The following is a 24,734-nucleotide window of genomic DNA, read 5'->3' as shown; positions in this document are numbered from 1 at the left end:
AGCACCATATCTGCTTGGGAGGCATGCTTTTTTTTTTTTCATTTTAACATTAGATGTGTGTGCTTATAAAGGATTACCAAGTTCTGGACAGATAGCACTGGACTACTGTCCCCAAGCATTGATCCTACACCAGTGAGTCACCATTGCTTAATGGTACCAACATATTACCTCAATATAAACCTGGGATGGATGTATCTAATAGAAAGCCTTTCTTGATTCCCCTCCCTACCCAGTAATTACTTTTCTCTTTCTATTCAGATAATCATGCATATCCTTATCTTTTTTCCTGTTGTATGGAGAGACTATTTTTCATTTTGTCTTAGTAATTCCAACACCTACCACAGTGCTTTGCTAGGGATAAGAATCGGACCTGTGATTTAACAATATTAGTTAGCATTTATATAAGGTTTTTACAAATATTATCCCATTTTACCCTCACAACAACCCTGAGAGGTAAGTGCTATTATCATCCCTATTTTACAGATGAGGAAACTGAGGCTGATAGAGCTTAAATGACGTGCCTTGTTGTTGTTGTTGTTGTTGTTCAGTAGTTTTCAGGTGTGTTTGATTCTTCATGGACCATTTTCTTGGCAAAGATCCTGAGGCAGTTTGCCATTTCCTTCTCCACCTCATTTTACAGGTAAGGAAACTGAGGTAAACAGAGTTAAGGAACTTGCTTAGGGTCACACAGATAGTGTCAGAGTGTCTGAGGCCAGATTTGAATTCAGGTCTTCCTAACTCCAGGTCCAGCATTCTATTGACTACACCACCTAGCTGCTATAGGGAATGCCTTGGTGAGAAAATTCTACCAATGCAGATCAATAGCTTTTCTGCATTTTATAGGCTTAGTTACCTAAAGTCAAGGTGTGTGTGTGTGTGTGTGTGTGTGTGTGTGTGTTTGTAAATATAAATAATCATAGTTTTAGATCTGAGAAACTTCAAAGGCTCTCTTCTTCAATCCCTCATTTTACAGATGAATAAACTGAGACCCAGAGAAGTTAAGAGGCTTGCCCAGAGTCACACAGATAGTGCCAGACAGAAGTACTATTTGAACCCAGGTCATCTGACTCCAAGGTTTTTTTGTTTTGTTGTGTTTTTGTTTTGTTTTTTTGCTGCACCATTTGAAAGGCATCAATTCTACCCAGTCATTTATTCTTGCTAAATTACTCTGCTGTGGAGTCAGTCCTTGAGCCTGCAGAGCCTGGAGACCCAAAGACATAGTTAGAATTATTTACTCAGAAATCAATTATGCAATGTCCAGGGCCAGTGAGCGTAGCCAGCTCCACATAAAAGGGCCCTGTTCCTCTCTCCCAGCACTCTGGAGGCATAACTGAAATGGCAAACAGAACTAACTCTACTAACTCTAACTCTTACTATGGCTACGAATACTATATGGACTATCTGGATCTTCCTCAAGTAGATGAAAGAAAGTTGAAGGCTAACAAATGTAAGTACTGAGCATTCAATTAAACTGTTAAGGAAATATTATTAAGGCACAGAAGCTGGGACAGCTGGCCCAAATAGCCTCACATTTTTTATGATTGACATTAAAAAAAGTCTTTGAATATGTCCTGTATTATGACAGCTCACACAACTGTTAGTTGATGCTGATACATTTTTTCTAAGAAAATGTTATCAAAGTTAACTTTGACTTTTTGTGTGTGTGTGTGTGTGTGTGTGTGTGTATGATTTTATTGGTGTGGAAATTCCTCCCACTGCTGCAGGTCAGCAACTATATCTACATCTATATCTATCTATCTATCTATCTATCTATCTATCTATCTATCTATCTATCTATCTATCTATCTATTTGTCTGTCTATCTATCCATCTATCTATGTAAATATATGCCTGTGTGATTATTTATATATTATGTTCCCCAACTGCATTAGAATGCATCTTCCTTGAGGGCAGAGACATGTTTTTGTCTTTCTTTGTACCCCCAAAGTACAGTCCTTGGCACACGGGAAGCACTTTATAAATGTTTGCTGACTGGCTGATTGACTGTATCTTATCGTCTTAGAGATCTTTCTGGGACACCAAGAGATTAAATGAATTGCCCATGGTCATACAGACAGTATACGTCAGAGAAAGGACATGAATGCAGATCTTCTCAACTCCAAGACCTGTCCTCTACCTCTATCCTGTGCTTTCTCTCTTCAAACTTGTTAAAGGATATAATTTTTAAAATAAACACTTCAGTAGTGTATTTTTTAAGTCCTATTTCCTAATACAGTTAAACTTAGTTTTGCCATGAAGTAATTGTGTATTACTTCAAGTTGTGTATTTAATATTTTCCAGCAAAAAAGTATAGTATGTATGTATTTTCCCCATGTTACTATTTGCTACCTGCATAATTTTCTAAAAATTACCCCAAATTATTCAATCATAACAGCTAGATAAAAACAGACTCACAATAAACTTAGTTCAGCATCCATTTTGTCAGTCTTATTCCCAGTTCCCCTCTTGTTGATCTTCATCTCTTTTGCAAGATTTTCTTGTCATCATTTGCACTATGGACTAAGCCAGCATAGCAAACAATGAATAGAGGTAATAGGCACAGAATATTGGGTGACAGTCAGAAACCTGAGCTTAACTTATGCACACAAGGAAGCTTGGTCACCTTAGATACTACACATTCATTGTAATCATACCGTCTCTGTCAGAACATAAATGCAGTCACTGAAAGGAACTGATCTTATGTGCTTTTCTTGTACAAAGGGATAGTACACCATAGTCTAAAACTCTAATGTCTTGAGATGTGGTATTTTTATAAAAAATATGGCAGGCTGTTGGAACATTGATGATTGCCATCAAGGCCACATTATTTAGGAGCATTTAAATAAATTTTTGGTTTAATTTATTATTTCCAGAGTTTAGTGTGTGTTTTTAAGGTATCGTCAGTCAGTCAGGATATGCTGATCATATACTATGCACCTACCACTATGATAGGTGCTAATCACTCTCTTCTGGATTTTTTCTTCTTAAATGCTTGGTAAATACAACAGCCACACTCAGTATTACCACCTTGAGATATGGCATTTTATCTAAAATAAAAAGTATAATGATGGTTGTGAAGGGCAAAGAGGTATATATGAAGGTATTGTTGTCAAAGGCACAGAGTTTTATGAAATAGCGCTGACCTGGGAATCAGGAAACCAGGGTTCCAGTCATCACTCCGTTATCTGTTATATTTTGTGACCTTAGACACAAATCTCTCTGAGTTTCAATTTCCTAACCTGGAAAATTAGAGGACATTGGTCTAGAGGTTTCTAAGGTCCTTCCCAGCTCTAACATTCTGTAATAACAGAAATGTGACCATATTCTATGATGTATCTGTCCAACATGTGCAGTGTAGTAGGAAATAGTTTTGAATTTAGCAAAACCCTTTTTTACAAGCTGAGTTGATTAACTGAGATTTTTAACTTAACATTCCCAATAAGAAAAACATATGTGACTATGATCTATACTCCAATTCTCCAATGTGAGATGTAGAAGACTATCCTGTCTTGTTTGAGTGTGACAGAGCTATAAGTATATAGCCCACTGAGCAATTTGATGGAATCCAGCAAGGAAACCCTTGGTTACTCTCATGCATTTCCCCCACTAACGTTCCCAACCAAAGGCTATAGTTCATTAACAGTAAGGGACTTTATGAATGAAATGTCAACTCAGAAAGAGGCAAGATGTTGAAGTCTCACAGATGAAAGTTAATTATTGGTGCTGTGATGCTTTGGTACATGAAAAGACCCTTTTAGAACTTGTCCCATTTGCTTATTACCATAGCCCAGAATAATCTTTAAGATGCCCAAGTATTTAGGTTTCATCTAGAGTTTATTTCCTCCCCACCACCCCTTCCAAACAGAAAAAGGAAATTTGACAAAAGAGAAATCCATTAAACTCTTTTTAATTTCCAAATATATTATTATTTCTTTTTCGGCAAACAATCCAGTTTTAACAGCTTTTTATTGTGTAACAGACTTCAGTGAGGACATTAGTATAATAAGATTGACAGCAATCTGCTCTGATTGAGGAGTGGGAGATTAGAAAAGGAACAGATAGTTATGTATAATCTAAAAGGAATTTCTTTTTGGCTTTGGAAAAGAGTCAGATAGACTCTGGGACCAATCCAAAACCCCTTTCTATTTGTCAGCAGCCTGGGAACCTTCCCTAAAAGGGAGGTGACCTTAAGTCCTTGTGCATGAAGTATCAAACCTTCTCGCAGAAAGTCAAAAGTTGAGCATAAACATGGGTTAGCCCTCTACAGTATAGTAGTTTCATTAACTGTCAGAGAAATGTGCGAAATTCAACTCTCTGCTTAATTTACATATTTCCCATTGTTTTCAATTGTTTTCAACCATTAATGTTCCCCTAATGCTGTAAGGTTGACAGAGTGCTTTCTTCACAACAAACTTGTAGGTTATGCCACGGAAGCATTATCTCCATTTTACAGATGAGGAAACTGACAAGTGACTTGCCTAGTCACATAACCAGTAACTGAGCCAAATTCAGGTTTCTCCTTCCTCCAAATTCAGCACTCCTCCCACAAAATCACATCAGTAGTAATAATTCAGTGTGTGTATGGGGGGCGGGGGTGGAGAGACATAAACTCTAAAGTAAATCTGTCACCCTAAATAATCTGGAACAGGGTAAAGTGATCCCCAAGTGTTTTAGATGTTCATCTGTTATCAATCAGTACAAGATTGCCATATCAGTAGCTTTTTGTGGTTTAGCCTGAATAACTTGCCTATATTCAGTCCTTCATAAAATGTCCCAAAATAATGAAACACAGATTCAGTATAAGTCTTCTTTTTAAAGGAGTCATTGAATTCCAGGGTGAGCGGTGGCCAAAGATAACATTCCTTTCTTTGGGAACTAGCTATTTAATGACTGGCCTCTTTACTCTTCTTTAATAAGCAAGGAGGATGTCATGGGTAATGATGCAGGTCAGAATACAGAATTGATTGCAATGGATATTATATCATGTTTCTGTAAATTAGTTGGGAAAAAGTTTTGAGGAAAAGTATAAAATACTATTTTCTAGGTACCTTACAATGGCTTACTCTTGCTAAGTAGTCCAAAAAATCTGGTAGGAATACACCATTAAATTAATGGTAGAAGTGGCAGGATGAAGAAGATGGTCCTCTTCTTCAACTAATGGACAAGGACATCAAATGAGAAGATTCCTTATATACTAACTTACTTAAGTAATTCCATATTCTTATCTTTTGACAGCTTTAAAATTCTTAAAAATTTTGTCAGTTTTGACCAGCTCCCACAATAAAACATATTCAAAAGGGGGCTATTACCTTAACATGTAAAATCTGAACTGAAATCACATCAGTAGTAATAATTCTGACAGCAAATTGGTATTAATTATTGTAGTAAGAGTGATATCTGCCAGAAAGGCTAGACTAGTTTTTCCTTGGCTCAAGGTATCTCCTGGCTAAGCCACTGCCATAGGTTTCTTGCAGATAAAATATTAAAGAGAGAAAGAGAGAGAGAGAGAGAGAGAGAGAGAGAGAGAGAGAGAGAGAGAGAGAGAGAGAGAGAGAGAGAGAGAGAGAGAGAAGGAACCAGCAGTTTCCTCTCAGGCTTTTGACCAACTGACCAGCATAGCTAACACAGAGACACGAAAGGCTCAACTTGGCCAACACGCCCAAATGAATCAATGCAGTCACTTTGCTCAATATGCTTTCACTACTTTGGCTTTGTAAACTGAATTTGTTAACCCTTGATGGTTTACTAGCATTTCACTTAATCCAATATGAACCTGAAGCCTCAAACCAGACTGAATCAGGGCCAGTCTACAACAATTGGTAATATTTGGCGGTATTCCATTGGAATAACCTCACTGAAGCAGGTTAAGAGAGATGTGGAGGAAAATGAATCCTGTTGGCCTCCATACTTCTGGTGGAGCTGACTGAGATGGCCCGCCTTGCTGTGAGAAGATTAGAAATCTGTGGGAATTCAGCAAATAGAGAGAGATAAGACTATGCTATAAGCTGTCATTTGCCTAATTTATATAATTTTTGTTTTGGGGAGATTGTGATTTGCATGCCAGCCAGCTGTAATAGGCTAGGGCTAGAGGTGTGCTGGAGCCAGCTCCAAGTGGTTCAGGAGAACCAATTGTAAAATTTTCTGTGTGATCATTTACACCTTGGAAATTAGTAATCTATACATCAGGGCTTTATTTGTTGCTTTGTTGATTGCTTAGAGATGGAGAAAACGTCAATAATGCACATTAAACTTAAAAGTATGTCCTGCTTCCTTTTTTTTTTCTTTTTGGAGACCCAGTTGTTAAACATTTGCCAGAGCTCCTCTGGCTTGGTCCCTCCCTAAAGAATAGAATTAGGAGATTGTCTTAAAACAATCTGAAGCTGAAGGAACTGCTTGGGACTCTTGAATTTGGTACTTGGGAGGTCATTGGGAACTCCATGATCTTTGTTGGCACTCTTTAGTGCTTTGAACTAGTGGAGGCACTTGAAAGGACAATGCTTGAGCCTCCCCAGGAGCCCAGAAACCTTTCAAGAATTGTGCCAAATGTATCCCCAGTTGATTTATTAGGTACAAGTGTGGAGCTGCATCAATTTTAAAAGTTTAAAAGAAGAGACAGCTTACACTCTTAATCATATAAGCAGTGGTGTCAAACTCAAACAGAAATGGACCCCTTCCTACGTGTTGACTTGGAAAACCATAAATTAACGTTATCTACGTTGTATTATATTTGTATTTATTTTGTTAAACATTTCACAGTTACGTTTTAATCTGGTTCAGGCTGCTTGTGATGGGGAGCAGGGAATTTGACACTTCAGCTATAAATGGTAACCTTGAATCTTGCAGAGAGGGTTAGGTGAGGGGTTCCCTTGTGCAATCCCCAAAATTGAGAGGCAGAATCAGTGCCCCCCTACCACAAAAGGAGCAGAGCTTAGACCCTAGCAGTGGCAGCACCCAGGATAGGGAGGCAATAGAAGTACCTATGGCGGTATTGTTTAGAATAGGAGCCTAGAGCTGGGCCCAGAACAGGTCACACCACTAGGCCTCTGCACAGGGGGTCAGTGCTAAGGCCCCAGCTGCAGCAGTGCTCAGTCAACACAGGGGGCAATTCTCAGGACTCAGCATAGTAAGTGGGTACTCAGAGCCTATCATTCGGCAAAGGTGGGCCCAGCATAACACTTTGTTTACTGTGATCTGGAACTGATAGGGTCTGTCCATATTGCTACTAATACTGCACAGTACATAGTGATCACTGGACAGTTCCTTCTCAAGGAGGGCTTGAAGGTGGTATTGGGAGGTGGCTTGCATCCTTGCAACATGGAAGAGGTGAAACTGTCTACCCATTCCCCAAAGAATAAGAGCAATATTGGCAGCAGAAGCCTGTATATAGTCAGATAATTGACATTATACCCACTCCACCCTACTCCCCACCATGGGGCTCCCAAAGAAGGGAAATTTCTGGCTGTAAACTGGAAAATGAAAAAAAATGAAAAATGAAAAAAAAAGAAAAATGAAAAAAAATAAGGCAATACTCATTATCAATGAGACAGGTTGCATACAAAAGACCAAGACCACTTCTTCATGTGAGAGAAGGGTGAAGGAGGAGATAGTGGTAAAAGGCATATGAGTGATATGAGATGGAGAAGAAGGGAAAAGAAGAAGCTCACATCAAATGACCTCGATTTTTTTCTGTAAAATATTAGACAAGGTTCTCAGCTGAGAGGGTGAAAGGGAGGGAAATCATGGGAGGTTTGGGGAAGGATGAAAAGGTTTGGAAGAGCTACTGTGGGGAATGCAACAATGAGTTGATGGGGGAGGCATAATAGGATTGCCTAGCAGAAGTGAGGGACTAGTTAAATTTGTGTAACATAAATTTGTAGTGGACCAACTCAGAACCATTGTGTAATTTTCTCTACTTTCATTCAGCAGCACATGTGTAGGAACAAAAAGGTGAATGGTGCAAGTAATCCAAGGCTGAGACTTAACAGGGTGTAGTCAGCAGCAAAATGAGAAGGATTCAAGAGAGAGGACAGTGTAGAATTGAATTTGTTCATCAAGGGGTCAAGATGGAGCAAAGAGGAGAGAACAGAGACAACCTGGAAGAGAACTGAGGAGTCAAGGGATTAATGTGGATGAAGATTAGGGTTTTGTAAGGGAAGGCAGAAGGAGAAGTGAAAGGATTATAGTCATACAAGGGGATTTTAGAATTCTTGAATGTGGAGATGGTACATTTGTAGGTGACAGCAGGATTAAGTGTATGACCATTTTTGTGTGTGGCTGAAGTAGGGTAGAGAAGTAGGTTATGGAAAGTCAATAGAAGGAGGAATTGAGTGGTTAGGATGTTTGAGAGAGAGAGAGAAGAGAGAGAGAGAGAGAGAGAGAGAGAGAGAGTCAATATATATGTTGAAGTTCCCTAGTATGAAGGCAAGAGTTGGGGAGGAAGGAAAAATTGTGATCCATGTACCAATCTCATCAAAGAAGGAAGAAGACCTAGAGGTCTGTAGACAATAACTACCAGGATTTTGAATGGGTGGTAGATAGGAATATCATGAACCTTAAAGGAGGAGGGATTACTGAGTGATGAAGGAAAGGGGAGAGAACCTAGAAGTAGCAATGGAGAAGAAGGAGTATTCCAGTCTCCCCTCCTAGACCAGTGAATGAGGGAAATAGGTGAAGGTGCAGACAGTACTGGAAAAAATGGCCAGGGAAGCTGTGTCAATAGGGAGAGACCCAGATTTTGGTGTAGCTATTAGATGGCAGGAGTGGGAGAGAAAAAGACTTAGGATAAAGGGCATTTTGTTGCCAATGGAACAAGCATCCCACAGGACACAGTGGAAGGACTGGTAGGGTTGATTGAAACACTGTAGTGAGAAGGTTGAAGGGGATGGACATAAAAAAAATCAAATGGTGGGGGATGGAGTTTAAATGATCTACAGGGGGTTCAGAATTATTGGGAATGGTATAACCAGGTGTGAGAAAGTTTATCATTGTGTAGACGAAACTCCTTTTTCCAAAGAAAGTTACACATTTAGTGTTTATGGCCATATTTGAACTCAAATCTTCCCAATTTCAGACCCAGAGATCTAGCCACTTTACCACCAGCTGCCAGAAGTAGAGGTCACTCTTGGCTAGGGAGATCAGGGAAGTCTTCATGATAGAGATTTTTTTTTAAAAAAAATCTTAATTTTGAAGGATGGGTAGGAATTCTGCATAGGATAATAGAAGGTGAAGTCATTTTTGGTGTGGAAATGACATGAATAAAGAAAGGCCCAGAAGCAAGAGAATGTCAGGCAAGCCAGTAGATGACAAGTCCTCCCATCTTGCTATATAGCATATGGGAGGAGTGGTGATAAAGCTGGGAAGATAGATTGGGGTCAGCAGAACAAGTTTGTTGGGTTACTTACTGACAGACAATCTCTACCCAAGTTATTATAATTAATTCCCCAAAGGTTATTAAACAGTGCATACTTTTTGACCCAGTAATACCACTTCTAGGTCTATAGACCTAGAGAACAAAGAAAGAGGAAAAGGACCTATGTGTACAAAACTATTTATAGCAGCTCTGCTTATGATGTCAAAGAACTGGAAACTTAGGGGGTTATTCATCAACTGGGGAAAGATTGAACACTTTTGATATATGAATGCGATGAAGAAATAATGAAGGGGAAAACTTCAGAGAAATCCAGGAAGACTTGTATGAACTGATGCAGAGTGAAGTGAGCAGAACTAAGAGAAGAATTTATACAATAACAATATCTTAAAGACAAATAACTTTGAAAGACTTAGACATTCTGATCAATGCAATGATAAACCATGATTCCAGAGGATTTGTGATTAAATATGCTACCCATTCTTCTCCCTCCACCCTCCCCATCTTCCAACATGGGCAATGGAGGAATTTGTTTTGCTTGACTTACATGTCAATACTTGTGAGTAACAGGGATTTTACTTTTCTTCCTTTTTCAGTCAGGGTGGAGGGGGTTGCAAAAGCTAGAGAAGGTGGATTATCATTGATTGAAAAAATTAAATTTTAAAAATTATTGTAAAAATTATTATAGTCAGTATGTCCCCATTCTATCTGGCCTCTTAGTTGCAGTGTTTTTCATGGGCACATTATAGTAGGCATGGATTAAAAGACTTGTAGATGTTTTGGCCTGAAGCAAAAAAAATGAGCCACCATCATTTAGAGCTAATAATTAGATTGTCATCTTGGACAGCTTGATGAAAGTTTGGCAGGTGCTTCAAATACTATAGATAAAATAGAAAGGAAAACATGCCAGATCTCATTTCTTTGAAAGCAGGGAGGATTTTAAGCATTTTGTAATTATATCACACATTAGAAATTTGCTGGGTTTGTTGGGTAAATGGAAAAGCTTAGGCATTTTTATCTTTTTATTTAGAACAATGTTTGCCACTTGGAAGATTGTTTAGTGTCTTTCCTCAAAGCCCTCTACATGTTTGATGTGTAATAGGGGTGATGAGTCCACAGACTTGAGGAAGGAGCTGGGACTGCATGGATTGAGCAGCAATCATAACTGGGGAGATGGCATCCTTCACCTTGGCCAGAACTTAAATTAGCTGAGTTGGAGAGAAGCAGCAGCAAAATAAGAAAGAGAGAAAGGAGAGCTGAACTACAGCAAAGAAGAGAGAGATCAAGGTGGGCTGTCAGGTCCTTGCGAGTATCTTGAAACAAAGAACTCAAGATTTTTGAAACTCAGCTCAGTCCTGGAAGCCACAATTATAACCTGTAGGCAGCTAAGTGGCATAGAGGACAGGGCACTAGGCCTCAGTTCAAATCCAGCCTTGGACACTTACCAGCTGCCTAACCCAGGACAATTACTTAACCTGATTGCCTCAGTTTCCTCATCTGTAAACTGGGGAATAATAATAGTACCTACCTCCCAGAGTTGTTGTGAGGATCAAATGGGATAATAATTGTAAAGCACAGTACCTGGTACGTACTAATTGCTATATAAGTATTAGTTATCATCATTATTGGCTTCAATCTGCCCCAGTGCTATACCAGCATTACTAAGGATGCAGTCTCTTCCACTGCTGGTGCTGCTCAGCTGGTGCCATCCTGATTTCTTCTTCAGTTTGTTTTTTTGATGACTGTGCATCTTTGAAAAAAACCAAAAAACTCTTGGGTATAACCAGGGTGTGCTGGAGCAAGTTAGAACTTGCTCCGGAGAGTTGATTGTTAAATTTTGAGTGTGAGCATTAAAACCTTGGAAATTAGCAAACACTACAAATCAGGGCTTGATTTATTGTTTCTACTTAAGAGTGACATAGAAAGCGTTAATAATGCAGATTAAACTTACATGTGTCTCCCCTCTATATTGGTTTTTTGTTTGTTTGGAGGGGGTGTTATTTTTTTATGAGAGACAGTTATTAAATATTTACCAGCATACCCCAAGTTAACCCAAATATGCCTTCTGGCTCAAAGATCTTGATGGTCCAAATCATTCTCAGGGTTTGGAGGGAAGGCTTGTCTCTCTGCAGATCCCAGGATGCCAGTCAGTTTTTAAACCCCTAGTAGAGACGCAGTTACTGAACAAGGCCCTCTGCAGCAGAACACAGGGCTTTGTGGTAAATAGAGGTAACAGTTACTCAGAACCAAAAATTTATATGTGTGTGTGTGTGTGTGTATAAGTATATGTGTATGTGCTTTATATGTATGTATGTATGTATGTATCCTGGAAGGATGATTGACTATGGTTAATTATCATTTTTCTTGACCTCTTATCTATCTCCTAGAAGGAGTTTAGAAGGAATTCTCTTGTTTCAAAGGTTTATTCAATAGCTGCCTTTGCCATGAAGCCCCTCCCAGTAAAAGTGGGATTTTTCTCTCTGCAAAGTTTTTGGAGTACTTTGTTGAGACCTGTCCTTTGCACTTATCTCACTTTATTTTATCATGTTTATTTGTTTTCTTTTCCTCTTAACAGTCTGTGTCATAGCTATCTCGTATCCTCGTCGCCTATTACAGTGTTTTTCATGTAGTAGGAGCTTAATAAATTTCAGGTTAAATAGAAGAATAAGCCCCTTTACAACCTCTTAACTATAACATGGCTTATTCTAGTGATGATACACTATCACTCACTTGTCCTTCATTTCCAGCCCTCCTCCTCCAATACTGGTTTACTCCCCTGTCTGCCTTCTCAGGTTTTATCTCTGACTGCCAAATACCACTAGAGGAAGTCAGTCGTACAACCTTGCCAGTTAGGTCCATTATACATTTATGTTAGCAAATCTCAACTGGGTCCTCACTGCTGTACATCAATCCATTTACCTGATCAATTTCTTTCTTTTTAAAAACCTCCTTCAATGAGCTACATGGTCTATTCCAATGTCCCACGATGTAATGCCATATCATGAATTATTGTCAGATCCAATCTAATGGAGCGTAAATGTCTATACTGCTAGCGACTAAATATGAGACATTCCCAGACATAGACTATCAATTATCACTATCTAGTTTAAATTCCCTGAAGGTCTTAGGACCCTTTTGAGGGGGAAACACACTTCTCCTATTCACCACTCTAGGTCTTGAGCCCCCATCTAATGTGTTTTCTATACACACAACCAGTCACTCACAATGACATTTTCAGGCCTTCAACATAACCATTTACTAACAATAAGGCAAAATAAACACTATATAGCACTAATATATTAGAACAAATACAGAAATGAGAAAAATTCATCATAATACACATATAAAACCCAGATTACACTCTTCTATCAATGTACTCAATAGTCATGGAAAAGATTTGGCTCACTCTTTTAGGAACCTGGCAGGGAAAACACATAGGGAGAAAAAACCCTCCCAACTCTAGCCTGTAGGTTTCAATGTAATTGGTCCAGGCAGGAACATCTGCACTCATGAAATTGCTTCTCTGGTCATTGCTTATTGGTCCTCACTGTCCATTCTTCAGCTGGGTAAATTCTTATCTCTAGAATCTGGAATAATAAGCTCTTTCAATTAACAATCACCCTTAAAAGGGCATTAGCTCTTGATGTGAATAGCAATTCTCTTTGAGCTAAAGAAAGGAAAGCTCATCAGACTGGCTTTCTCTGGGCTATTTAATACAGGCTCCCCCACCCCCTCCCCAGCCATTCACTCACTTGGACGCTGCACTGTCCAATTAGAATGGAGTTCATGGCAGCACAGGTTCAGGTTTACTGTTTAAGGTGGCTTATCAGGATACAGAGCAGTTGCAAAAATCTCTCTGCTCTCAAAACCAGAGGTGGCAACAGAGAACAAGCCCCTACAAAAAAGCCACCACTGCAACTCCACCAATGAAATCATTTGTCTCTCCAAACAACTGGAAATTGCTCAGCTGAAACCTCTCACAGCTGACTGCTTCCACCACAGCTACAAGGAAGCAGTCTTTCAGTTGTCTTTAGCTCTTTTCAGGATCTGCTTCCTTCTCTGCTCATCTTGAAGGATGCCTCTTTCCCTTCCTGTCATTGTCTTCAGCGGCTGAAATGACAGCCTCCTGACTCTCAGTGACTCAGCCTTTTACTTAAAAAGTCCCCAACCTTCTCCTATCAAACCGACAATTCTTTTGAAGTCATACCTCGGCTCCTAAGTCTCTAATAAGGTAGTGTATCTCTTTGGTGCCCTTGAAACTATGTTTCTTCGCACATTTCTCTACTTTAAAAAAATAACCAAGATATTATTACCCTACTATTTATAACATTAAATTGTTTCCACATGAGTGAGACATTGCTGTACCTTGTTAACAAAGAGATCTCAGTTGGCAGAGAATTGGAAATGGAGGGGATGCCCGTCAAGGGGGGAATGGCTGAAAAAGTCGTGATATATGAATGAAATAGAATACTATTGTGCTATAAGAAATGACAAGCAGGATGATTTCAGAAAAACCTGGAAAAGCTTACATGAACTGATATACAACCATTCTAGTCCAGGCCTTTATTACCACTTACCTGAAGTATTTCTACATCCTTTGTAATTGATCTCCCTGCATCCAGTCTCTCCCTGATCCAATCCAGCCTCCGCAGAACTGTCAAATTAATATTCCTACAGAACAATTCTAACTATGTCATTCTCCTTCTAAAAAGAACCTTCACTGATTCATCATTGCTTCACTGATTCATTCAGTGATTCATCACTAGGATAAAATACTAAGTCCTATTTGGCATTGTGATGAATGAAAAGCCCAAAGAGACAGAGTTTCTGGGTAATTAATAATCAATTTATTAATAATGCTAGCTAATAGTCAATAAATTGTTATGTCAGCGATTTCTCTCAGGAACCAAAGACAACTAATGGAGACACAGAATATATATATATAAATTTTTTTTTTTGAAAGGGAATGCTCCTGACAGGAGAAATCAACCTCAATTGGTGACATTTAATGAGGAGGTGAGCTAGAAGTTTTCAGTTCCTCCTGCTGAGACCATGTCTTGATCATGAGACTTAGCTACCTCCAACAATCTGGGCAGGGGAATCTATCTCCATCCAGACTGCTCTGGTTGGTTTTGTCTTTCATGAGCTGGCTGGGTCACACTAGACTCCAGTGGAGAGGTACAAGGATATGGGCTTATTCCCTAAGGGCAAGAATTCACCTAGTCTAGATTCTGTTTACACTCTATTAAAGAGAAGTAATGTTTCCTGGTTGGGTGGGGTCCTGCCCAAGATCAAGAAACTTGTTCCCCAAAGATTAGGGCCATCTCATCCATCAGTCACGTCCTTCAGACACCAACTTTCTACAGGGGCTGGGCCCTAAATAAGGAAATAGAAGCCTGGATCCTAATTAATATAATTTTATTAATATATCAGTAAATATTATTTTATTATATAATAAATATTCATTACTATATTAACATAATTTTAATATATTAGGAAATAATCATTTCTCTCAGCATTTAAAGCCCCTCACAACTTGGCTCCAACTTCTTTCCAGGTTGATCACATCTTACCCCCACTGCCCCAGCCCCAGGCCCTCTGTTCTAGCCAAACTTGTCTACTTGCTACTCCTACTTCCCATAGAAAATATTCTATCTGCTAGCCTCTGCACAAATTATCTTCCATGTCTGGATTGCTTATCCCTTGTAAACTCTTCCTCTCAGGATCTTCAAGACTCTCCTCAAGTGCTATCTTCTTTAAGAGGTCTTTCTCGATTCCTCCAGTTGTTAGTGCTGCCTCCCCAAATCACTGTATTCTTATTTTGTACATATCTGAATCTCCTTACCTGTGAACATGTCTTACCTGCAGATTATAAGTGCTATGAGGGCAGGTACTTTCACGTTTTCATTTGTATCCCAATGCCTAGCATAATCCCCAGCATATATTATGTGCTTAGTTAAGTGCTTATTGACTTGTATTTAACATCAAAGAAAAATTTCAATATATTCCATGATTTCCTTTTTATGGGAGAAGGAGCATTCGGTCCACAAAGGAAGAAAGGTATCATAGTACAGTAGAAAGAACAAACTAAGTGCTGGAAATGATTTCTAGTCCCATTGCTATCCAACTATGTGAAACTGGGGAAGTCAAAACCTCTTGCGGTCTGTTCCTTTTTCATCTATAAAATGATGGGAGTATATTAAATTACCTTGAAGTTCTCTTTCAATCCTATAATTGCCTTGAACTGATCTGCCAAATATGCCTGAGCAATAGTTTTCTTGTGGCTTCTCTGCTTCTTCTTTAATCTTACTTTTGTTGTTCCTTATTTTCTTTTTTGGGTACATATTCCTTCCCTTCCCCTACCTAGTGAGCCATCCCTTGTAATAAAGATTTAAAAAGGAACACAATCTTAGAATTTGACAGCTGGCAGCCATCCGATCCAAGTCATACACAAAAGGAATCTCCAGCCCAAGTACCAGACAAATGGTCATGCAGTCTCCGCTTGAAGACCAAGGTGTGAGGGGTGGGGAGTAGGGAGGGAACTCGCCCCTTCCCGAGGCAGCCCACCTTGTTTATGAACAGCTCTAATTTTTATGATGCTTTTCTTCACTTCAACCATTTATTTACTTCTGCAATTTTCACCCATTGTCCCCTGGTTTATCCCTAAATCTCTCCTCCAACATGACAGCTCAGATACTTGAACATATCCCCATAGTCTTCTCTACTCCAGTGAATTTTCTTTAGAGGAAGAAATCATCTCAGCAAAAGTAACCAACTTGACTCAGAAAAGACGCAGCTTAAAAAACACCTATAGAAAGCGTTTCCTGACTCTCCACTTTCTTCCCCAAAGCTGTCTTAGGACTATTTTGTAACCATTTGACATATATCTATATGTGTGTTGTCTCCAGCTGGGTTGCCAGCTAGAGGTAGAGACAATTTTTGTATTTCTAGTACCTAGGATAATGCCTGGCACAGTTGTTGTTTTAGGCATTTTTCAGCCGCCTCACCTCTGACTCTTCATGACCCCTTTTGGAGTTTTCTCAGCAAAGATACTGGAGTGGTTTGCCATTTCCTTTTCCAGCTCATTTTACAGTTGAGGAAACTGAGACAAACAGGGTGAAGTGACTTGCCCCATGTCACACAGCCTTTAAGTATCTGAGGCCAGACTTGAACTCATGAAGATGAGTCTTCTTGACCCCAGGCCCAGCATTCCTATGCACTGCATCACCTAGCTGTCCTGCCTGGCATATAGTAGGTATTTGATAAATGTCCACTGTCTTGACAGTTTATCCAACATTCCACATCCAGTCTCTCCCCTCTGCAATGAAAGTGTTTTGCTTACTTTTCTGGGTCCAATCTTGGCCATTACAATTATGTAGCCATTTCCTTTACATTTATATGATTTTCAACATTGTGCCTCTACTACTCCTGGCTCTGCTTATTTCACCATGACATCAGTTCATGCATTCCCACACCTCTATGAATTCATGTTTCTCTCTTATTTTTTGCCAAACCATTTTTTTTTCGTTGGCATAACTTTTACCTCTTCACAGAGCATCATGTTGGCTATGCTTGGCCCAATTCCATCCCCTTTTGGACAGCATCAATTTAACACTGAAATGCCCTCATTCCTGCCAACAGATTCAATCGTCATTGCTTTTTGGGTCAGCCTTGCAGCTTTCGTGGTGCTTCTCTTCCTGATTTTGCTCTACATGTCCTGGTCTGGCTCAGTTCCGATAAGGTAAGTCAGCCACGGTAGGTAAGTGAGCTCAGGTAGATAAACTAAAACCAGTAAAGTCACAATCATTCTATGTGGCAGCTGGTATGCTAGTCAGAATGAAGTCAACTTGGGCGTCAGTGACGTTTTTCAAAAACCTACTGTGCATACAACACTCTAGTAAGTACTTTATCAGAAATGGGGATGTTCAGTAGGCTAAGTTAGAGTCAGAAACTCAAGGGCTAAAAATTCTAAAATCTGATTCCTAAGACAATTCCCCCCAAGGTCTACTTTATTGGGCATCTGTAGGCAGACACAAGTCAGAAACTTACGGGCAATGGAGAAGTTAGCTTTTTTTTTAAATAAGATTTTTGTTAAGCAAGCAAATATGCTACCTTTTCTATTCACCTGATACAGATTATTAGTCATTGGACAAGATACTGTTTAGAGTGTTCATCAACATTATGACAAGTGAAAATTTTCCCCAATTTAGTGCATAACAGGAGTGGATAGTGGGATGAGGGAAAGACCTAAAATTATCAAATGTCCACAGAAAGGCCTAAAATGCTAAATAAGGGATAGAATACATCAGGCCAGCTTTGAGTTGAGCTACTGTGCAATCTTGAGGTAATGACAAGTTATTTATCCTGACCTTCCTTATGAGCCCATAATATATGACTAATAAAAGCATTTAGCTAATTCTACTATTCACAATAAAATGGCTCAATAATACGAACTTAGAAAAATGGATGGTGACTTACTGTATCTCTGGATGTACCCTTAGATAAAGAGAACAGGCTCCATCACAGCTGCCCTCCCCCTCCCCCCACCCATTTGCTTATTTTCTAAAAGGAATAATACCCTTTCAATGACAGTAAAGCCCCCTTTGGGGGTGGGTAAGATCAAAATAAAGAAAACCAATTTAGGGCTGACATTTTAAAGGATAGTTTGGTCCCAAAGGAACTTCCATTTCTCTTCCTCCCCTACAACTTGATATATGTATATGGAATGAGCTATACTTTCAAACACATCAACATGTGGAAAATTTAACCTGTTTTTGCCTTAGTTTCTTTGCATATAAGATTATTTTTCTCCTTCACATCCACTCTGAATCCCTAATGCCTACTTCAAAACAAAAGAATTTCCAGTAATGATTTTGAAGCTCAAAGATGATTGAAGCTCAGAGAGCAAGGAATGGTACTTAGACGGTCATTATAATCCTTAAGCTCTTGGGGGTTTTCCCTCAAGTAGTTTTTTCTTTCTCTCAGCTCTCCCTTCTTTACTTATAGTGCAGGAGTGAAATATGAAAAACTCCTTTGTGATAATGTGTTGCCTACCCAGTATCTTTGACTCTAGTTTCTTATTCTGACCTATCCCCAGAGGTGACCGTTCACACCGTAAGTGCACATGGAATCACATCTTCAACATGCTCTTCTTTGTCCAAAAGCCCAGAAGCTTTCGAATCAGCCCCACAAGCACCTCACAGCCTCAGGGCCAAATCAAAGAACTTGAAGATGGAAGTGAGCAGCCACAGGGTAATAACTGTACCTCGGATTCTGTTCTAATCACTGCCCCTGACAGCACTCCTCCTTTACAAGAAAATGCACATTTATAGAGGCCTAGAGCTCTGAGCTGATAGTACAATTGCCCTATGCATGGTATTCCCCTCCACCTAGACTGAAAACTGAAGGTGGAAGGAAAACAAGAATAACCCTATGGTATCAGCAAAAAGAACAGAACAAATCAACCAAACTGGTCATATACTTTTGTGGTAGCTAAAAAAAATAATTAAAAAAACAAACAAATAAAAATTAAAAAAAAAAGACCATTTAGGTACAGCAACAGGTCTAGCCAGGCCAAGATTAATCATGAGGAAGATGAGAACATGTTATTGCAGTTTTACAAATAAAGAATGCTGCTGATTTTATGTAGGATCCTTAAGTAGTAGGTTAGCTGATGTCAGTGTGTCTCTTGTGGGAGGTCCATAATGAAAATTAAAAAGTGAATTCATGAGGTTTTTATGGACATTCACTCAGTTATCTGCAGTATGTACAGAACTTTATCTATTTATTCTACAACACTCCTTTTATAGACGAGGAAACGGAGGCATGAGGTGACCTGAACTGGCTTTCTCTTCCCCCACTTTGACCTTTCTTGATGTTGCACCTACTTAGTGTGTACTCAGGCTCCTATTCATCCTTTCTGTTACCTATCAGCAGCCTTTTCCTCACAAGATGCACCTACCTCAGCACCACAAAGTTGAGTCAATCTCTGCCTAAGTGGAAAAAAAAACCATTTTTCCCAAAGCCTCCCAAAAGAAGGCCTGATGGAAGTCTCTCCCCTAGAAGTAACACAGTGAGAGACTATCTAATGATAGTATTAAAAACATCATGAGAAATAAAGGTTGTTCTTAATAAACCTTACCTGGAATTCCAGAATCTCCACGTTCTTTATCTTAAAATTAGGTTTCAGCAGTTAAAATTAAACACAATAAAACCCTATAAAAACCAAATTTTATTAATATACAAAGCTCTATGTTCTACACAAAATTAATGGCCTCAGGTAGCAACAGTGATGTTCTCACACAGTGTTACTATTGCTTCTTCTTGTTCCCGAGTCTTCCCTTCATCCCCACTGAACAACTCTGTAGCATCACAGATCATTCGGATGTGGGCCAGGAATGTATTTACTGGCTTTGCTCCTGGCCAGATGTCTTTAATATAAAGAGATACCAGGAACACTGCAGCAGCTGAAAAATGAGAGGTCACACAGTCACCAGAACACAAAAACCACTGAGATTGAAAACAATTCAGAATTTCACAGACACTTCCCCCAGCTGCAAAGTATGCTTATGTGCACCTGGCAGCATCTTAACAAATACTGCTTGACAATATGGATGACAAAAATTGATTATGCTCATGCCTAACTTCTGCTTGATATTTTCCTCAGGTTAAAACGACGCTTCCTCATACTCAGAACAAATGCGTGCGGGTGGATAGTTTGAACCTCCTTGGTTTTAACGATTAATGTTAATAAGCAGATACACTGGGACTTCCACCTCCACAATGCCCCTTATATCTATGCTCTCTTTTTCATTCCCATATTCACCATCTTCTCACAGGCTCTCACTGCTACCCAAGTGATCTATTCAATTAGCCCCCCAACACGTTTTCCTGCCTCCCTCCCTCCTTCCCTTGCTTCAGTTCACCCTTTATACTATTGCCAGAATAGTTTTTCTTACACATGTCCAGCGTATATTACTTGTGTCAATCAACAATTCTGATAGGGTTTCATTTTGTGACAGCAATGGTGCTACATGCTTGCTTCTACCAACATGAAGCTGCCTGGATTGAACTGGTTTCCTAACTTTGGTTCTCTTTGGCTGAGTGCTGGATTTCAGGACACATATGCATGATTCGTTGCTTTGTTTTGCTGTGTTTTTATTCTGTGGTTTTTAAGGATGGATTATTAGTTACTCCAAGGAAATTTTGAAAAGTTGTAACTCTTAAAAAAGTCAACGACTATTGAGATTGAGAGATATTTCAATTGCTGCTGACATGGGGAAGTCGAGAGTTCCAAGGATCATTCAAACCAACAATGCTAAAAAGGATTAGTTGTACCAAAAGTACTGTACAAAACAAAAAACAAACATCAAGAGCTAGCAAACTAATGCTACAAAAAACTCCAGTTCTCAGAAAACAAGCAAAGATCTTCAGAGGGAACTGGCAGCTGGAAGGCTGGTTAGTGATTCCTGGCACCAGGCTTCCTGAGGTTGGAAGATAAAGGAGAAAAAAATTTGCTGTTCCTTAAAAACGTACACTTACACACAATGTGATAAAGGTGTGGCTTCATAATGAATTAAAAAATATATATAAAAACGTGTAAACTCAATGCAAGTTGTATAAAACAAGTGACTGCTGCCAAGAAAGCATCATATTTCATATGAAAAGTTTTTCAAATATTTAAGTGTAAATTGATTGTAGAAGTCAATAAATTTAATTGTTTTACTTTGTCCCAGTTCATTTGCACACCACCATATTTAGTCATATTTTTACTTAAATTAATTCCTGTGCTAGGATGAAGGTGGACAGTCTAAAATGGGATAGTCTGGCACTTGCTTCTACTACTTGTGTTGTAATGAAAAAAAATATTGGATTTCAGAGTCAAAAGAGCCAGGTTTGAATCCCAATTCCGCTATTTACTATCTCTCTCATCTTGGACACATCACTCAGCTTCTCTGGTCTCAGTTTCCTCATCTATAAAAGGAGGCAGTTGGACCAGAGCTCCAAGATTCCTTTCAGCTCTAAATTCTATAGCTTATGAGCTATCTACGGAAACCAAATTCCCAAAGATTCTTAGTCACCTCCTTATTACCAAACCCAACGGCCTATTTTCAGTTCTTATCCTTGTTCGATTTTCTCCAGTATCTGACACTACTGACCAATCCTGAAATGCCTCTGCTTTGGTTTCCCTGATACTACCACGCTTCTTACTTCTGTCTGATCTATATTTATGGCTCTTTTCTCCCACCTATCCCCTAGATGAATATATTTCTCAAGGTTCATTGAATATGTGTAATATCTCCTTACTGGACTGTAAACTCTATGATGCCAGAGACTGTGTCTGATGTGTATCTTTCCCTCTCCTCCAAACACCATCCCCCTTCCCCCTTCCCCAAGCATCCTGCCTCCTCACTTACTACCTACGGCAAGTCATTTATTACATTCAGAACAAAACAGAAAATTCTGTGGGGCTTTTAAAGCCCTTCCTAACCCAGCCCCACTTCTATCTTACTTCTTACCTTCCTCCATATACTCTACCAGCCAGTGACTCTGGCCTCTTCAAACAAGACACTCCTATCTCCTGATTCTGGATCACGAGCTGTCCTTTATGTCTGGAATTCTCTACTTCCTTATCACCTCATTCTGGTTTCTTCAAGTCCCAGATAAAATCCCATCTTTTACAAGAAACCTTTCCCAATCCTCCTAATGCTAATGCCTTCCCTCTGTAATTATCTCCAAAATATCACACACACCCAAATATGTGTGTATGTATATTTATATCTCTCTACCTATAGGCAGATATATAGATATATATGTGTATATGTATGTATGTACATATGCATATCTTGTTTGCACACAGATGTCTGCATACTGTTTCCTCTGTTAGATTATGAACTCCTTGAGGACAAGCCTTTCTTTGTATCCCTAGCACTTAGCACAGTGCCTGGAACATAGCAGACACTTAAACACTCATTGACATGACCTTCCTGGGCCTCAAGTTTCCTGATTTGTAAAATAAGGGGTTTAGACTAGATGGCCTCAGAGGGCTCTTCCAGCTCCAGCTTTATGACTTCAAAGACCTACTTACTTCCTCAAACACCGTGACCTCCCAAATCCCCAAGGTCCTTAAGTCATATGAGCTACTCTATTCTAACCTAGGGACACAGAAGAATGGTCATATTGTAGATTTCCTCACCATCCACCATTCCAATTCCATGATCAAAACTGGCATCCCCCCCCCTTTTTTTGGGCATTCATTTTCATTTCACCTCCTTCATTTAATTCTTATCCTCATGGTGACCTCCAATTCCTCTACCCCTTAATTCTCTCTCACGTCATTAGTCCTGCCTTGACTTCATTTTTCTCTCTTCTTCCCAATCTTGACCCCCAACTCTACAATCCTCTACACTAGAAGTTCTTGCCCCTCTGTCCCATCTCTGCTAATGCCTTGCCAAATCCCATCTCAGTATTACACCTACCCTCCAATTCTATTCAGGTGCTATGAGTGGTACTGGAAGTCAACCAACTCAGATGACTGGGTTCATTAGAAATTTTTATCTAAACATAAACTCTCCTCAAACTTCCTATGTTTTCCTTGACCCAGATCTCTCAGCTCAAGACCTTGACCCACACTATGCTGAAGAAAAGAGCTTAACCCTGAGCTCCCCTTCTCTCCTTCCAATTTATCTCAAAACCCCTTGACATCATCCTTTCTTTACTTCTTCATTTCACCCCTACCTTCTCCCGCAGACTCTCTCCTCAATCACCACCTTTTTCTCACTAATCCTTCATTTTTCTCGTTTTAGTGGTTCTGGCCCTGTTGCCTACAAACATTCCCAATTCTCCACCATTCTTAAAATTAATTACTATACCCTACCATCCCCCCTCTCAAGTTATGATCTTATATCTCTTCTTCCTTTCTCAGCCAAACTCCTGGAAAAATACTTGCTTCCTTCCTTCCAATTTGTTTTGTTCATGCCGTGAATACATGTTATCTTCCCTAATAGAATGTTAGCTCCTAAAAGCAGTAACTGTTTTGCTCTTGTCTTTGTACACTCAGCACTTTGCATAGTGCCTAGTGGTGTTTACTAAATGCTTGTTTGCTGATTGATTAAATGAATGAATGTATATTACCTTGTTTTCTTTTGTCTTCTTCATCTGTAGAAGAAAGAGCAATTGTTTCTAGTACTTCATGAAAAGAGTTCTCTATTGGGCCCTGGGATGCCATCAAGTGAAGCATGACTGTATTGAAGAGGCAGAGGACACTCTGAGTGGCTGCCTTCAGTTCTCTGGCACTGGAAAACTGGCTATACAGCTTAAAAATGCTATTTCTCCACACAACATCTCTGAGAAGTTCTGTGATAACCATCTGGTATGGCAAAATGCTGCTTTTAAACCACCTGAGGACTTCTGAAACACCCTGGACATCGAGTGTTGGGTCAATCAGAGAGCCGATTTCCCATCTGGCCACCAGAACAGCAGTGGCACCAACAAGCCCCACTGCTTCACTCTCAGGGCGAGGAGCTAAGTGGATGTGCTCTTGCTTTGGCTCTGTCTCTGCTACTGGGAAGACGGGCTCCCAGTGGGTCAATACAGACCTCAGCAGAGCCCTGCACTTCTTTAGGCTGGAAGCCTTTAACTCTGGATCAGTTGTCTCCTCTGGAACCACCTCCATCTTCTTTTTGTTACGCTGGGCTTTAGATCGAGCTGCTGCAGGGGGCTTGTTCCTATCTTTAATAATTTCTGCCGCACAAAGAAAAATATATCTTAGGTCATACGAATGACTCCTAAGTACTTGTTCTCACTTATTAGACATATTTATTGAGCTCTTGGTAGTTGCAAGATACTATGAAGGATGTAAGATGAGTAAGACACAGTCTCATCTTTTATGGAGCTTACAGAGCCGTAAAGGAGACATAACACATACAAAAATAGACAAAAAAGAATATTTAAATACAATAAAGATGGGAATTCAGGCAGGATATTACAGATGGCAAGGAGATGGAATCAGGGCAAACTTATGGGTGAGATGGTAGCTGAGATGGGCCACAGAAGAATGGGTAGGATTTGAAAGGAAAAACTGGGGGGACAGGAGTGGGGCAAGTAAGAGCTTTTCAGGACAAGGAACAAAGCAAGCCAAGGGAGGGCGGCAGAAAAACTCAGGTTGGTGTAACAAATAGTGCAGAGTATAGCATATATGAAGAATAATTGTAGGAAAGTGTAGAAAAGTAGCTACACTGATGGAGTGGTAGCCCTCCAAAACTTTAAAAACAACATAGGTCTGTATGACCTATTTCCCCTCCTGCTCTAGGGGGCAATGAAACAGACTGGAATAGTGAAACACAAGATTTAGAGTTAGAGGACCTGGA

At 39.6% G+C, this 24,734-nt stretch overlaps 2 protein-coding genes across 4 annotated transcripts in view; one reads left to right on the top strand and one right to left on the bottom strand.

Moving 5' to 3' along the window:
- The first annotated feature begins 1,293 nt into the window (after positions 1-1,293).
- Positions 1,294-24,140, top strand: MRAP (melanocortin 2 receptor accessory protein). Of its 3 annotated transcripts, none has more exons than XM_020995882.2 (4): positions 1,294-1,447; positions 17,008-17,107; positions 18,464-18,618; positions 20,388-21,090. In XM_020995882.2, the coding sequence occupies exons 1-4, from the start codon at positions 1,336-1,338 to the stop codon at positions 20,447-20,449; spliced, it is 429 nt and encodes a 142-aa protein (XP_020851541.1). In that variant the 5' UTR covers positions 1,294-1,335; the 3' UTR covers positions 20,450-21,090. The 3 variants fall into 3 exon arrangements, with proteins under 3 accessions (XP_020851541.1, XP_020851543.1, XP_020851540.1); XM_020995884.2 differs by lacking the exon at positions 20,388-21,090 and adding an exon at positions 23,530-24,140 and having other exon boundaries at positions 1,297-1,447; XM_020995881.2 differs by having other exon boundaries at positions 1,298-1,447; positions 18,464-21,090.
- Positions 19,580-24,734, bottom strand: part of URB1 (URB1 ribosome biogenesis factor) — a 91,860-nt gene continuing 86,705 nt past the window's right edge. Inside the window, 2 exon segments of the mRNA XM_078146568.1 lie at positions 19,580-19,832; positions 23,500-24,108. Coding sequence (XP_078002694.1) covers positions 19,642-19,832; positions 23,500-24,108 — 800 coding nt within the window. The 3' untranslated portion in view covers positions 19,580-19,641.

The sequence above is a fragment of the Phascolarctos cinereus genome, unplaced genomic scaffold (assembly GCF_003287225.1).
Source record: "Phascolarctos cinereus isolate Bilbo 61053 unplaced genomic scaffold, phaCin_HiC Scaffold_726;HRSCAF=1367, whole genome shotgun sequence".
Taxonomy (NCBI): Eukaryota; Metazoa; Chordata; class Mammalia; order Diprotodontia; family Phascolarctidae; genus Phascolarctos; species Phascolarctos cinereus.
The sequence above is the reverse complement of the archived record's forward strand: the minus strand, read 5'-3'. Positions and strand labels throughout refer to the sequence as shown.

Excerpts from the sequence above, each read along its gene's own strand:
- MRAP (XM_020995881.2), top strand. The coding sequence starts at position 1,336 with ATGGCAAACAGAACTAACTCTACTAACTCTAACTCTTACTATGGCTAC. Across the intron at positions 1,448-17,007 it reads AAAGTTGAAGGCTAACAAAT|ATTCAATCGTCATTGCTTTT; the intron begins GTAAGTACTGAG and ends TCCTGCCAACAG. Across the intron at positions 17,108-18,463 it reads TCTGGCTCAGTTCCGATAAG|AGGTGACCGTTCACACCGTA; the intron begins GTAAGTCAGCCA and ends ACCTATCCCCAG.